At 45.0% G+C, this 15,331-nt stretch overlaps 1 protein-coding gene across 3 annotated transcripts in view; it reads left to right on the top strand.

Moving 5' to 3' along the window:
- Positions 1–15,331, top strand: part of TNPO3 (transportin 3) — a 1,119,313-nt gene that overhangs the window by 330,726 nt on the left and 773,256 nt on the right. For all 3 annotated transcript variants that reach the window (XM_085653697.1, XM_085653695.1, XM_085653696.1), the window contains exon 7: positions 9,595–9,733. In XM_085653697.1, coding sequence (XP_085509823.1) covers positions 9,595–9,733 — 139 coding nt within the window. The remainder of the gene's footprint in view (positions 1–9,594; positions 9,734–15,331) is intronic.

Below are 15,331 nucleotides of genomic sequence, written 5' to 3' on the forward strand. Positions count from 1 at the left end.
AAGCGCCTCGCCGCTCCCGCTGTCGCGGGAGCCGCTTCGCCTGATTTGCCGCGAGGATCGTTTGGAGGACTACAGTTCCCAGGGGGCCTGCTGCCATCGCCCTCACCTGGTTGCAATTTGCCATCCTGCCAGGCGCCTTTAAAGCGCCTCGCCGCTCCCGCTGTCGCGGGAGCCGCTTCGCCTGATTTGCCGCGAGGATCGTTTGGAGGACTACAGTTCCCAGGGGGCCTGCTGCCATCGCCCTCACCTGGTTGCAATTTGCCATCCTGCCAGGCGCCTTTAAAGCGCCTCGCCGCTCCCGCTGTCGCGGGAGCCGCTTCGCCTGATTTGCCGCGAGGATCGTTTGGAGGACTACAGTTCCCAGGGGGCCTGCTGCCATCGCCCTCACCTGGTTGCAATTTGCCATCCTGCCAGGCGCCTTTAAAGCGCCTCGCCGCTCCCGCTGTCGCGGGAGCCGCTTCGCCTGATTTGCCGCGAGGATCGTTTGGAGGACTACAGTTCCCAGGGGGCCTGCTGCCATCGCCCTCACCTGGTTGCAATTTGCCATCCTGCCAGGCGCCTTTAAAGCGCCTCGCCGCTCCCGCTGTCGCGGGAGCCGCTTCGCCTGATTTGCCGCGAGGATCGTTTGGAGGACTACAGTTCCCAGGGGGCCTGCTGCCATCGCCCTCACCTGGTTGCAATTTGCCATCCTGCCAGGCGCCTTTAAAGCGCCTCGCCGCTGACGCGCAGCGGACGCGCACGGACGCCGCCGGACGAAGCCCGGACAAAGGGCGGACAGTCTGTGACAGTCCGGGACTGTCCGAGGCTGGGCTGGGCCCTACCCTGTATGTCGACCTAAGCAGCCACAGAACACTGAAGACTTCCAAGCTGGTAATTTCGTCAAAGGGTTGACTGTACAGTCGAACTATTAACTGGTGTTAATTGCCCTGGTTATTGTCTTTTGTCTTTTTGTTTGCCTTGACCATGCCTAAAAGCTTAAGGGATCCAGGGCTAACGGGGACCGGCCCTCTTGATAACTATTTAGTTAAAAAGGTCAATAAAATTAACAGTGACCGACGGGCTTCCCTGGGGAAGGATTGCCTCCAGGTGAGCCCCCAAAATCCTTTAACTAATGAGAGTTCGCTTTCGGACAAAGTTGTTTGTGTTTCCCCTCCCCTTATTCAAGCAAGCGCTATGATTACGGCCACTGCCCAGGTTCACAAGGGCCCTGTAGATCAGGATTTGGATGTGAACTCTGCAAGTGATGAGACAGTTGAGGATACATATGTTCCCAGACCAGTTAGGACCTGCAGAAGGAAACAAAGGAATAAGGGGGGGGCTTCTACCAAAGGGAAAAAAAGGGAGAACATTGGAGAAAAATCTCATATCGTGCCAGACGAGCCTTTAAACAGCAGTCCTGGTGCAACAACTACTTTACTCCCTGACCATTTTTCAAAATTGTTCAGCTCCTTTGAGGTTTTACTCGATACAAAGCTAGATCTACTTTTTCAACCTCTGGTAAGGAAACTCGATATGGTCGCTGACGAGGTAAAAAGGTTGGGAGGATTATTAACAAAACATCTTGATTGGGTTGACTGTAACAAAAAGAAGGGGCAGTGTGTAGCTGGGCACGTCAATCTGGGTAGAGTAGAAAACCCACAAACTTCTTCTCAGCCCGTTAGCTTTAATGCTAGTGTCACGCCATCATCACCTATGATTACTATAGCCTCAAACACAGCTTGCCCAATAGAAAAGGAGCGGGTTTCAGTGTCTAAAGGTGAGGCGGTAACGAAAGTTAGATCTATTAACCTCCCCCCGGCTTGCTCTCCCTACGTTGTGATCTTAGCCAATGTCCCTCCCCAGGATTGGTTGGCAGTTCCCTTGCAAGAGGAATCGCACGACTCACTTAAGCAAAAGACAGTGTCGTGGTTACATAGGAAGTGTGGGTTCCCTTTTAACATGGCGAACGATATCTTAAGTACTCGCAGGGTAAACTGGATTGGGCCTTCCAAAAAAACATCAAATGGAGATTGTGTTATAGTCAATTTTAAACACACACAACTTGTGGCTACTGTTTTACTGAGAGCAGCTTCACTGCCATTAGATATTAATAGTATTCAAGTACGCCCCCTTGGATTCTTCTACTCTCAATTTCCACGGAGAGATAGTTTCCATCTGATTAGACAGAGAAACTTCATCCCAGCATCAAATTCGCTGCCTCTTTTTCACCAGGGGGCAGGTGCTCCCCACCAGGTTATGGGTGGGCTAAATATACCCACATCTAATCGCTTTGAGGCACTCTCCCTGTTAGATATGTGCGACTGACAGGAGGTTGGTATACGGGGGGGGGACGAGTCATCCTCGGTTAAGGCTCTTCACATAGAGGATCAGCCCCCCGCATTACCTACAGAGAGTCATCTGCCTGCCGATGACCGCAAGGGGGGTTCACCCAAAAACTTGATCAAACTATTAACATGGAACATTGCCGGTTTACGTGCTAAGAGTGATAATTTATTTTGGTTAAGCTTCTTGAAGGACTTTGATATCTTGGCATTTCAAGAGACCTGGGAAACAGAAAGTAATTTTTGGCTAGATGGTTTTACTTCTCACTTTGTTCCAGCTTCTAAATCAGTTTCCGGAAGGGCCTCAGGAGGCTTAGTGGTTTTGCTCTCGGTGAAATTAAAAGGAACCGTTAGCAGGATAACTTGTACATGTAACAACTTTCTTATTCTGGAATTTAAACTCCCCAATGATAGGAAGTTGTTACTGATAAATTGTTATAATTCTCAACAAGAGGTCGTGCCGAATGAACACTTGCTATGGTTGGCGAATTTTTTAAAAATGTATTCTTTGAAGCAAACCACTTTTTGTTATTATATTTTGCTTGGTGATTTTAACGTACATTTATGTAGTCATAACTGTTGTTTAACTGATATTGATGGACCTGATCTGACATCACCCCAACATTTTGAGCACTCAAGTAAGGGCGAAGCTCTGGAAAATCTTCTTATTGAAAACCAGCTGTATCAACCAGGCTTCCACGAACAAACCGTACGGGTGCCCACCTTTATTGGAAGGGACAGTAACACCATTATTGACTACATATTTCTTTCATCTGGACTTTTACAATTTGTATGTTTTTATAACGCGATTCCATCTATTTTTAGTGACCACAATCCGGTGGTAATCGAAATGTTAGATGGCCTCTCTCTCTTAAATTCCCTTGCCTCACCCATGTTGGACAATAATCTTAGGGCAAAGGATCAGGGTAGAAGGTTAAATTGGTCTAAGGTAGTTCCAGAGGATTTTTTTAACTCAATAAAGCTAGAGGCGGCCCTAGACTTGGAAATCTGTGGGGACCAACTTTCTACAGGGAAGGAAGTAATCTCCTCGTTTGAAGCCGTATGTTTCCTAGTGTCAAAGGACCTAACTAGTAAAAGTAGACCAGTACAAACTAAAGTAGTCTCCGGCTGGTTTGACCATAACTGCACTAAAGCTCATAACAATCTTAAAATTGCACTTCAGGCCAGCCCGAGGAATAAAATTTTAGTGTCGCAGTTAAGGAGCGACTATAAAGAAGCACTGTTGGTCCGGAAAAAAGAAATTAAACTTAACGCCTGGGCCGATCTTATGGACAAGGCAACTCTAAAAGACAGTGCGAAATTTTGGTCTATTATCAACACTCCTTTATTCTCTGATGTTAAAAATGGAGTGTTGGATACTAATATAACAGAGAAGGACTGGTTAAGCCACTTTAAAATTATATATGGTAGCGACTTAGATTTAGAACCCATAAACAGGCAAGATTCGGCTTCTACTTTAATTCCAGTTAATTTTTATTTAACTGAAGTTTTAAAAGCAATTGAAGACTCTGCGGGTAAGAAGGCTCCCGGACCGGATGGGGTCCCTACCGACCTGTATAAGGCAAATCCGGTTTTTTGGGCCAATATATTAACCAATGTATTTAACTCCTCGGTTATCGCAGGTTTTCCTAAATCCTGGTCCCATTCTACCATAATACCGGTGTTCAAGAAAGGCCAAAGGGCAGACCCTAAGTGCTATAGGCCCATATCCTTGATAGACTCCTCTATAAAAATCCTGGGGAAAGTCATACTTGCTAGGATAACCAATTGGGCCTCGGACAATAACATCTTGTCCGATGCTCAATATGGCTTCAGAGCTGGCCGGAGCACGGAGGATCAATGTCTGAACCTCCTATTAGTAATAGATAAATATACTAGGGTGGCCGGGGGCTCTTTTTACTTGGGCTTTATGGATTTGTCCACGGCCTTTGATCTTGTTAATAGGTCAAAGCTGTGGACAATGCTTTTGGATTTGGGACTCGACCCCCCACTTGTGTATTTCCTTTCAGAGCTCCACCAAGATTTGAATGCATCGATAAGGATGACGACGGATGGGAAGTGTACGGCCAGCTTTAAGTCTAGTAGAGGGGTACGACAGGGATGCATTCTTGCGCCCATGCTGTTCACCCTATACATAAACTCCCTGGAACAAAATCTGCTGGCCGCAACGCAGGACATCCCGCGCATGGGAGGTACCCCGATACCGGTCCTCCTATACGCGGACGATGCTGTCCTGCTGGCTAGGACTCCCCTGGCGCTGCAAAGATTGCTGGACTCGTTCGGGGACTTTATGCATAGCCTGGACTTGGTGGTTAATAACGGCAAATCTCACGCTATGTCGTTAGGCCTTGCGAAAAATAAGGTAAAGCCTTTTTATTGTAGGGGAGCCGTAATCTCAAGAGTAAAGACTTTCACCTACTTGGGAGTAGTCTTTGACGACAAGGGCTCATGGTCCCCCCAGCTCTCTATAAAGATAAACTCAATAAAAATCTCAACTGCGGCTGTACTTGGCTTTGCAAAAAGGCTGGGGGGTAAACCGACAGAGGCAATACTAACAATTTACAAAGCCAAAACAGTTTCCATTGTAAGGTACGGGGCGCCAATCTGGGGTTACATTAAACACGATGCGATCCAAACGGAAGAAAATAAATTTCTTCGCACCCTCCTCGGCCTCCCACAATCTACTGCTTCTTTCTCAGTCCATTTGGAACTCGGGTTAGGATACATAGCAGACATGATTAAATTAGCCCCATTATTGCTATGGATTAAAATTTGGCTAAACCCGAAACTTACTCTAAACCATAAAATACTAAAGGACTGTACTCGACTTGACAACATGAATAAAATTCCATGGCTGTCAAATATCGAGAGGTTATCTGCCTACATTGGGAGACCGGAAATTTTTTCTAGCCCTGACACTCTCTGTAAGGCAGATCTTGACTGGGTAAAATCCAATTTCACGAAGTTAAGGGAGGCCGAGCGGGAAGAAGTTGAACTACGTAAACCTTCCGTCAGGGGACACGTCCTGGTATCTCAATCCTCAGGGTTGTCTTTATATCTTACAGTGGTAACCCATCCCTTTCACAAATGGTTGTTGTCCAAATTCCGGTTCAACCAATTACACCTTGTACTTTGGGATGTGGCTGGCTGGCATAAGCCTGAAAATGTTGCACCTTGCAAGTGCGATGATATTTCTCCACAAGACACTACGCACTTTATGTTATTCTGCCCCTTTTTCAAACATGCCAGGAAGAGGTTTATTATTCCCTTGCTAAAGAGTAGGAATTTTACTCAGTATAAACCAGCTTTATTGTTCCTAAGCATGCTTGATTGTCCATTAATTATGTTCTGTGTCGCTAGTTTTCTGGTGGCAGCTGTTAGAGAAAGGAGGGTGAGACTAAAACCTATACAGGATGTGGAGCCTATCTGATATATGGAATTTGATTCTGTATTATTGATTGCACGTTGTTTATGGTCTTTTATGAATTTTTATTAGGACTTGTTTTTAACTGTAGATTTGTGAATCGCATGATTTTATGTATTTATTTGTGTAGTATACTTTTATGATTTTAAGTAATCGAATAAAGTGGTTTTGACTGACTGACTGACTGAGTGGGAGCTACATCCGTCAGTTCTCCAACCGTACTTCCAACAGTGGGGTCATCCAGAGATAGACCTATTCGCCACAAACGAAAAAGCAAAATGCCAAAGATTTGCCGCCAGGTTCCCACATCCACAGTCACAGGGCAATGCGATATGGATGAACTGGTCCGGCAGATGTGCGTACGCTTTTCCCCCAGCGCCATTAATACCGCTGGTGGCACGCAAACTGCGACAACACTCACTGACACTCATCCTAGTTGCTCCCACATGGGCGCGCCAACCATGGTACACCACCTTTCTAGAACTTTCCGTGGTGCCGCATCAAAGGCTGCGGATCAAACCCGCACTTTTAACGCAGAACCACGGCGAAATTCAGCACCCAGATCCGCAGCAGCTGAACCTGGCAATCTGGCTCCTGAAGTCCTAGAGTTTGGCTACCTAAACCTGCCACCTGACTGTATGGAGATCATCAAGGAGGCCAGGAGACCCACTACCAGAGCTTGCTATGCGGCTAAATGGAAGAGGTTTGTCATTTACTGCAACAACAATGACATTAACCCGCTGGACGCATCCATTCAAAACATCATCTGTTACCTCCTACACCTATACCGATGCAATCTGGCATACAACTCAATACGTATCCATTTAACCGCGATAGCGGCCTATCTCCAAAACAGGCAGCACCTCTCTTTATTCAGAGTGCCTGCCATCAAAGCCTTCTTGGAGGGACTCAAACGAGTAATCCCCCCCAAGACACCCACCGGTGTGGAACCTCAATTTGGTCCTCACCAGATTAATGGGTCCACCCTTTGAACCTCTCCATTCATCTGAGATTCAATTCCTCACCTGGAAAGTAGCCTTCCTAGTGGCAATCACTTCGTTAAGAAGAGTTAGTGAACTCCAGGCACTAACCATTCAAGAGCCATTCATACAGGTTCACACAAACAGGGTTGTACTACGTACCAACCCCAAATTCATGCCCAAAGTGATATCGCAGTTCCACATGAATCAAACTATTGAACTGCCTGTTTTCTTTCAAAATCCACAGAATGTCGCAGAGAGAATGCTCCATACACTAGATGTAAAGAGGGCCCTCATGTACTATATAGCCAGAACTAAGGACTTTAGGAAAACAAAACAACTTTTCGTTGCCTTTTCTCCACAACACCAGGGCAACGCCATTTCCAAAGCAGGTATAGCCAGATGGATCGTTAAATGTATTCAAATTTGCTATCAAAAAGCTAAACGCACATTAACGATTCCCCCACGAGCCCACTCAACACGAAAGTTAGGGGCGTCCATGGCTTTCCTAGGAAACATCCCTTTACAGGAAATATGTAGAGCAGCCACATGGTCCACTATACATACATTTACCAAACACTACTGTGTAGATGTACACTCAAAACAGCAGGCAGCTGTAGGACAGGCTGTTCTCAAAACTCTTTTTTAGACTGCTGCAGCTGGCACGGGTAGCCGCCGCTAACGGAGGTACTGCTATGTATTCTATGCACAGATATGAATTCAGCAGCCCACATGCCTCGAACTGAATATGCTACTTACCAGTATGCATCTGTTCTTGGCATGTAGGGCTGCTGACATTCATATCGCCCACCCTCCTCCCCGGCGCCTGTAGCGGCGGCAGCACTCAGAATTACTGTATAGCATGGTCATCACTTACTGTATCTACTCCATCACTGCCACAATGGCGAAAAACAATCTAAGGATGGAGAGGATGCCCATGCGCACTGTGGTCTTGGGGAGGAGTCACCTATCTCGTGTTACTTCGAAGACTCTTCCAGGACAACAATGTGCAATCATCCGGACTAGGCGGCGATCTATGCACAGATATGAATGTCAGCAGCCCTACATGCCAAGAACAGATGCATACTGGTAAGTAGCATATTCAATTTTCTTCATAGGGTAACATTGACTGGCTTTTTCCTGAAATTTCTACTAAGTGTGGACTTTTCAAATCTTAAAATATTCACTAAAAATCAGCCGAGTAACGAAAAGGAAAATACTCACCTGCTCTTAGGTGAGCTCCCAGTGCTGGATCTTGGTGCCCAGCACGGACTCTGAAAAATACTTACAACTGTACTTACCAGTAACCCAATTTTCTCCCATAGGAAATCATTGACTGTTTTTCTGTGAAATTTCTTCTAAGTGTCAATTTTTGCAAACTTTAAATATTCTTTAAAAATCGTATAACTTCTGAAAACGTAAATGCTTACCTGTTTTGGATAAAGGTCCCAGTACTGAGTCTAGGTACCCAGTACTGGATTACAAAAGTAACGAGAACATACTATACCTGCAACTTGAATTTTCTTCCATAGGGAATCATTGACTGTTTTCTATGAAATATTTTGTATCAACTTTTAAAATAGCAGAATATTGTCTAAAAATCATCACAGTAATTAAGTCGACTTTTATCACTTTATTCTAAGTACTGACCCAGGACTGAATCTAGGATCTAGTCCTGGAATTCCAAAAGTAATCCTAAAAGTAATCTGTTGCAAATAACTTGAAACTTCCATTGAACTCAATGCATTATTGTTTAAAATTGTGTTGCCTATTGCAACCACTTGTAACTGTTTACAAAAGTCAATTGCATATTGCAAAAGTATTTATATAAAGCATCTCATTCTGAGAAAGTATATTTTAATACCTATTGTTGGTTCTAAAATAAAACAAGCATATATTTTTTTATATATAAGCCATTGGCCTAGAGTTCAGTTATTGAGTGTGTCAGACCATTTGCTGACTGAGTGTGTACAACAAATGCTTTACACTGTCCTCTGATACTGCCTTAGTGCTCGACCAAGCTACCACTTTAGAGAGTAAGGTTATATCTAACTTTAGCCTCTGCCAAACCTCTGGGGACTGTGGACTCTGTACACCCTGTACCTATTTGGGAACAGTATATACAGAGCCACTTTCTCACACCTGGGTTAAATTCTTTCAATCTTTAAAACAAGACCCTTCGGATCTGGTCCAAAACAGAAGTAGCAGACAACACCCAATCTGAAGGGTCTCGTTTTAAAGATTGAAAGTATTTAACCCAGGTTTAGGAACAGGAACGCAGGCGAGGTTGAACCGTACCTGGATGGGAAGAGGATAAAACATTTGGACGCACATCACAAATAGTGATTTCACACACAAGTGACCACGGATTTCCCGGAATTAATTTTGGGTTTTATTTTCCCCAGAATAAGACTTAATAATCTGTCTTTTTATCAAAAGTATTGAATGCCACCATGGCTACTGTGATCCAAATGTATTACCTTTAGTTAACACCGATCTGTCCTGCAAGATCTTAATATGATTTATGAAGAAATATGTCAGTATGTGGAATGTGTGCAAAGTGGAAGTTGCGTACTCTGATGAACATTCATAGCAATGAATATATACAGTGATATCTATTTTGTATGATCCATTTGTCTTGTATGTAGACATGCTTTAGATGTTGGTACTTGTGATAGTCATGTTTTTTTTTTTTTTTTGTTTTTTTATGGAATAACTACGTATGTGTTCACTAGCAAGTGAAGTCCTTAGATTTCTAATAAGGCCTGGTCAGCCTATGTTTACATTCATTTGATCATTACCATGTTTCTGAAAGCCCTGATTCCATTTATTTTTTACTTTTAACTAGGGTTCTGAATTACTGCCGTATTTTCACCGAACTGTGTGAAACCTTTCTTGAAAAAATTGTTTCAACCCCGAATCAAGGGTTGGGAGACTTGCGAACACTTGAGCTGCTTCTGATATGTGCAGGGCACCCACAGTATGAGGTTAGTTAATGTGTGAAAAATGTAATGATTTGTTAGGCCATACTGTTTAATTTTTTTTAAAGTTACCTATTAAGTCATTAGCTACTAACCTATCCTTTTACTGATATTTTTCAACTGCTAAGAATGTGCGAGGCCTGAGAAGAAAACTGGAACTCTATTTCAGCATCAAACGTCAAGTCAGAATTCATCTCCGCTAGGTAGAGCAATAACATGTTGAGTTGCTGTCATTCTAGAAGGTTGGCACAGCACCCTTCAACTTTTGTAAAGGTTACAGAAACAAAGAATACAGATAAACTTGAATACAATCTATCCAATTTTTCTTATCTTTTTTTTTTTTTTTTACCACAAACGAGTATCATTGGGACAATACTAATTCTCTCGTAGATCACAGTAATGCTATTCTGGTGACAGTGCATTCTTGAAATGAATAAATAAACTCAGTTCAGTTAAAATAAAAGCTGAATGAATATTCCCCCACAGCAGGATAAAACAATACATATCTTTTCTTTTCTTCTGCCTTCTTGCTTTTTGAAGTTACTACTAGTGCTAGAAAATGGGAGTCCTCCAAGAGTTTTAATATTTATTTCCTGAAGTATGTGTTTCTGTGCTGTCTTTGAAATGTAGTTTCATTTCTGCTGGATACATTTTCTGGCAGTTTTCTCAAATTATGAATGCTCTTTCCATTCTTCAGATGGTTCCAAGAAACTTTCTGAAATGACTCCCAAGCGCTGCTAAGTGACTCCGTGCTACTCAGTCTGTTACTCCACTTCAGAACAGGGTATCATCCGAGTCTCATCATGCTCTCTGTGGCATTTGGATCAGTCTTGTATTACAGATGAGGCCTGATATACTAATATAGAGGAACAATAACTTTCTCTGTCCCTTCTTCCTGGGAGGAGAGTGGGTGGCCTATTATTTCAATTAAGATTTCCCTAAAAAAAGAACAAGGATTACAGGTACAGAACAGTCCCTTCTCCTTTAGGAGATCTTATTCATCATAAGCAGTGAACAGAATACCAAGCCTATCTCTATAATGGTGACAAGGAGAAAAAAGGTTAGTCAATGAAAACTATGCAGAAATATTCCTCATAAAGGCCTATCCCACTTGGGCATCTGTTCTAGGATGTGAATTGAGTCAAAAGTGCGATGTAGAAGTGACTGTATACCTCCAGGTGGCTGTTTTACAAATCTCTGCAACCTGAATATGTCTTAAAAAATTAGCAGTAGCCGCATTTCCTACATTGGGGACCTTTTAGTTTTCCTGATCGTTTAATTTGTTTTTCATAGCATGATAGGATGCAAGCTACTATCCAAATAGAGAATGACTGGAAGAATCCAGATCTATTCTGAAGGCACCATAATTCACAAATAATTGCTTGGGTTGCCATATATTCCCTGGTATATCTAAATAAAAAGTTAAGAAATATCCTGCTATCTAATGTGTGGAGAAATCTTTCTGCTGGACAAGGTGGTTTCAGAAATGTAATTTTTGGATTTACATTGAAATCTGACGACATAGATGCAAACTTTAGATGTGTCCTCATTACCACTTAGCTGTTAAGGAACACTATGTAGCGGTAATGGGAATACAGTGTATGAGTCTCTCCAACTCTACTTGTTGATGTTAAATGTAGGAAAGTGCCCCTTTTGGAATGGTAACCGCCCCCCCCCCCCAATTTGTGCTTGACATTTGATGCACCTGGATGTGAGGTGCGCTGGGTCCCTGCTAATCGGGTTTCCAGTGCCTGTGTTCTTCCCCCAAATTGTACATTTGTACCCCCAATTGGCACATCTCTGGCCTCTGATAAGCCCCTTGTTAAGTACCAAGCGGCACTTTGACAAGGGAAGGCCTTGAAAGGCAGCAGCACCTATTGTGCCACCCTTAGGGGCCCTGCACCTTAACACCCACACACTGCCATTGCAGGCTGAGTCGACATGTCACACATCCCTGTGTGCCATGCCTACAATCCACAAACTGAGACCTAGGTAAGTCACCCCTCTAGCAGGGTGCACTAGCCCCAAGGTGAGGGTACAGAGGCACGAACCCTGTACCCCATACAGTGTCTAAGTCCATTCTTTGACATTGTAAGTGTTGTAAAGCCATAAAGAGTATATGATCTGGGAGTTGGTCATTACTAACTCCACCGTTCTATAATGGCTTTATTGAAACCTGGGAAGTTTGGTAGCAAACATCTCAGAACATTAAACCCACACTGATGCCAGTGTGGGATGTAATGTAAAATGCTCTCAGACGGCATCTTAGAGATGTCCCCTGAAAAGGGATCAGCCCTTGTGTGGTTCCTTAATGGCTGCCTGCCATTTGCCACCACCAGGCAGGTTTCTGGACCCTGGGTAGAGGGCCTCTGCTCTCTGGGTCCACAAACAAAGCACATCCTGGTCAGAGGTGTCATGCCTCCTCCCCCAGGATGGGCTTGCAGTATTTAGGGGCAACCCTGAACCTTGCCTCCTCAGATACGAGGAAGAAAAGAAGGACCGAAGAGCTGATCAGAACCAGGAAGAGGGGGACACCAACTGCTCTGGCCCCAGCCCTACCGGTCTGTCCCGACTCCGCCCTGCTCACAGCGTAACACCGGTGTCAAGGAGCACCCCAGAACCCGAATGACCTGCCCTGCAGTCATCTGTAAGACTGTCTCCTGTGAGCACTGGATTTGCTCAACAAAGACTGTAACACAGAACCCGGATCCAGGAAGTATCTTGGTTCTGCACAAGATGCCCATGGCCCGAGTTCGAGTGGTCCAACATCACTAGGAGGTCTCCCCAGTGATCCTGACCTGGCATCTGGGGATCCCTGGCCTAACTCAAGGTCCAGACTGGCACCTGCAACCTTAACGTGAAGGCTCCCCCGACGGCGACCGGAGCTGGTAAGATCAGAGACCTAAAGACACCCCATGGCATTTGGTGGCCCAACCGACTGTGTCCAGGCATTCCCCAAGAACACATCTCTCCTGCTGTTGGTCGCCTTTAGGAAATCTCCTTATCACAGTCTGCAGCCTTTTCTTTAAAGTGGAGATCTTCATTGCAAACCACAAGGCTCTCGACGTCTTCTTGGCACACTCCATATAGCTGCCTCCTTGCCGTTGGTGGTGCATGTCCTGTGCTGATTGTTGGCCCCCTACAGTGCTGACCCTAACCCCAGGAGCTTTGCTCCCACACCCAAGTGGCCTGCCCGTAAGCAGCCCTTGACCAAAGGCCGCCTTAGCCCCATTTGCTAACATTGGGCTCTGCACCCGGCCGCCCTAGTGCTGGTGGTGGTTCAATTTGCGTGTCCAACTGAACCTTGGTTCTAACCCCCAACAACTACTCTTGCAGGTCCTTTACTTGCCTGCAAACCGATAATCTTCTGTTCGAGGCATATGAGCTGTAGATCATATGCTTTTGCATAGATCGCCATCTAGTGTTGGGTCCGGATGTTTGCACTTTGTTTTTCTTCGAAGAAGTCTTTCCAGTCATGAGGTAGGGGACTTCTCCTTTCGGCGATAGTGCGCATGGGCATCGACTCCATTGTTATATTGTTTTTTTCCGCCATTGGGTTCGGATGTGAATTGTTGCGCTCCGGTTTAGCACCGTTTCTTCGGGCCCCCTTCGGTGCGCCATCCAGTACCCTCGAAGGCATTGTTTATTGATCGTGTTCTCATTCTCCGCATATTGTTTGCTCTCGAAAAAACTTAGATCGGAACATTTGTGGAAGTCCGTTGGGCCTACCAGCACCAGGATCGGTAGCAGTTAATGGAACAGACTTCATTCAAGTTATGTCCAGGGTGTCGCGCTACGTTTCTGTGCACTAACTTGGACGAGGTGGTCAACCTTTGCTTATCCCTGGAACAGGACGAGAAAGACTGCAAAGTGTTTCGGTCGAAGAAAACCCTACGTAATAGTCTGGCTCGATGTCACGAAATGTACCAGCAAAGTGGCTCTGCGCCTGACCTCCTCGAAGAAGAGTCTGAACACGAAGAAACGCAAGCGTAGGAAGCTGAAATGGAGGAACACATTTCCGTGTCCGAAGGAGACTCAGATGCCCAAAACCTCACACTGGGACAACTGATACTGTAAGAGCTAGGATCATCACTCCCAGGGTGGAGAAAAAATACAAAGCCCTGTGTATATCAAAGGCCAGTTACCTTTAGACTCGCTGGTCATTTCCAATGCTCGTAAGAGAGCTAACTCTCAAACTGGGGAAGCCCCTCCTCCTGATAAGGAGTACAAATTATTAGATACTTCAGGGAAAAAGGAAAGCCTCACAAGCAGCTAATAATTGGCACATTGCCAACGCCCAAGCATTGTTGGCAAGGTATGTTAGAGCTCATTATGACTAGCTCGTAAAGCTCATTGAATTCCTACCGGATGAGGCCGTGGTGCTACCGATATACAAGAAAGGTAGCAGGAATTACTCTGCATGCTACAGGCCTATATCCCTAATTGAGGCAACATGTAAAGCGCTGGGAAGGGTAATTCTCGCCCGTCTGGAGACTTGGTCTAAAGACTCTGGTCTTCTATCCCAATCACAATATGGTTTCCGGAGGGGATGGGAGCGAACGAACAAGGTCTTAATCTGTCCCTAGTTATGGGTAAGTACATGAAGGTCAAGGGTGGGTCGATCCACCTGGCCATCAATGACTTATCCAGCGCTTTTGACACAGTTAACAGGGGGAAGCTGTGGACATTAATGGAAAAAATGGGCTTTGAGGAGGCACTCATTACCCTGTTATGTAGGTTGCACTCAACAACTTCTGTCTCCATACGTTATGGACCAGGGGATGAAAAAAACTAGAGTCCACAGAGGGCGTTAGACAGGGATGCACTTTGGCCCCCTTTTTATTTCTTCTATACACAAATGGGGTAGAGAAATTTTTATTAGAACAGCATTTGGACTATTAGATTATAGGAGGTAAGCCAGTTCCCCTCCTTTCATATGCGGATGATACGATACTGATGACTTTAACTGCTAATAGCCTTCAAAAAGCTTGAATTGCTTTTACCGATTTTATGATGGCATTGGATCTTAAAGTACATTTTAGCAAGTCTTTTATCATGGTGTGTGGCCCAAAACAAACAAAAGGAAGAGCATTTATGGTAAAGGAAAAGATTATAGATAAAGTACCTAACTTTACGTATCTGGGGAATGTTTTCAACATTGTATTGGGACTTTCTGATTGCAGCGAGGGCCCTACATACTAGTAGAATCATGCATGTATGTATGTATGTATGTATGTATGTGTGTTCTTATATAGCGCTAGACTTACCCTTGGGCATCTCGGCGCTTGCATTGGGAACCCGTCCTGGTTTTTCCCTGTGAGATAACCCGTACTGGGCATCCCCAAGGTGAAAGCCAGGCATCCCGCCGCGGGGGGGGGGGGGGCGTTGTGGAGATTAAGCAAGCTTGTTGCCCAGAGCTGCATAGTGTGAACTCGTGCTTAGAGTGGGCACCGAAGCGAGAATTATCGAGTCCGTGGACAATTGGGCTCCGGACCCTGCCGCCTCGGGAATCGAACCCTGGTCCCGGGTCTGACCTCTGCTTCAGGGTATGCCTCCTCTAACCAGTGAGCTACACTTCTCCACTAGAGGGTTTGTTCCACTTTG

Source organism: Triturus cristatus, chromosome 4_1, assembly GCF_964204655.1.
Source record: "Triturus cristatus chromosome 4_1, aTriCri1.1, whole genome shotgun sequence".
NCBI classification, from domain to species: Eukaryota; Metazoa; Chordata; class Amphibia; order Caudata; family Salamandridae; genus Triturus; species Triturus cristatus.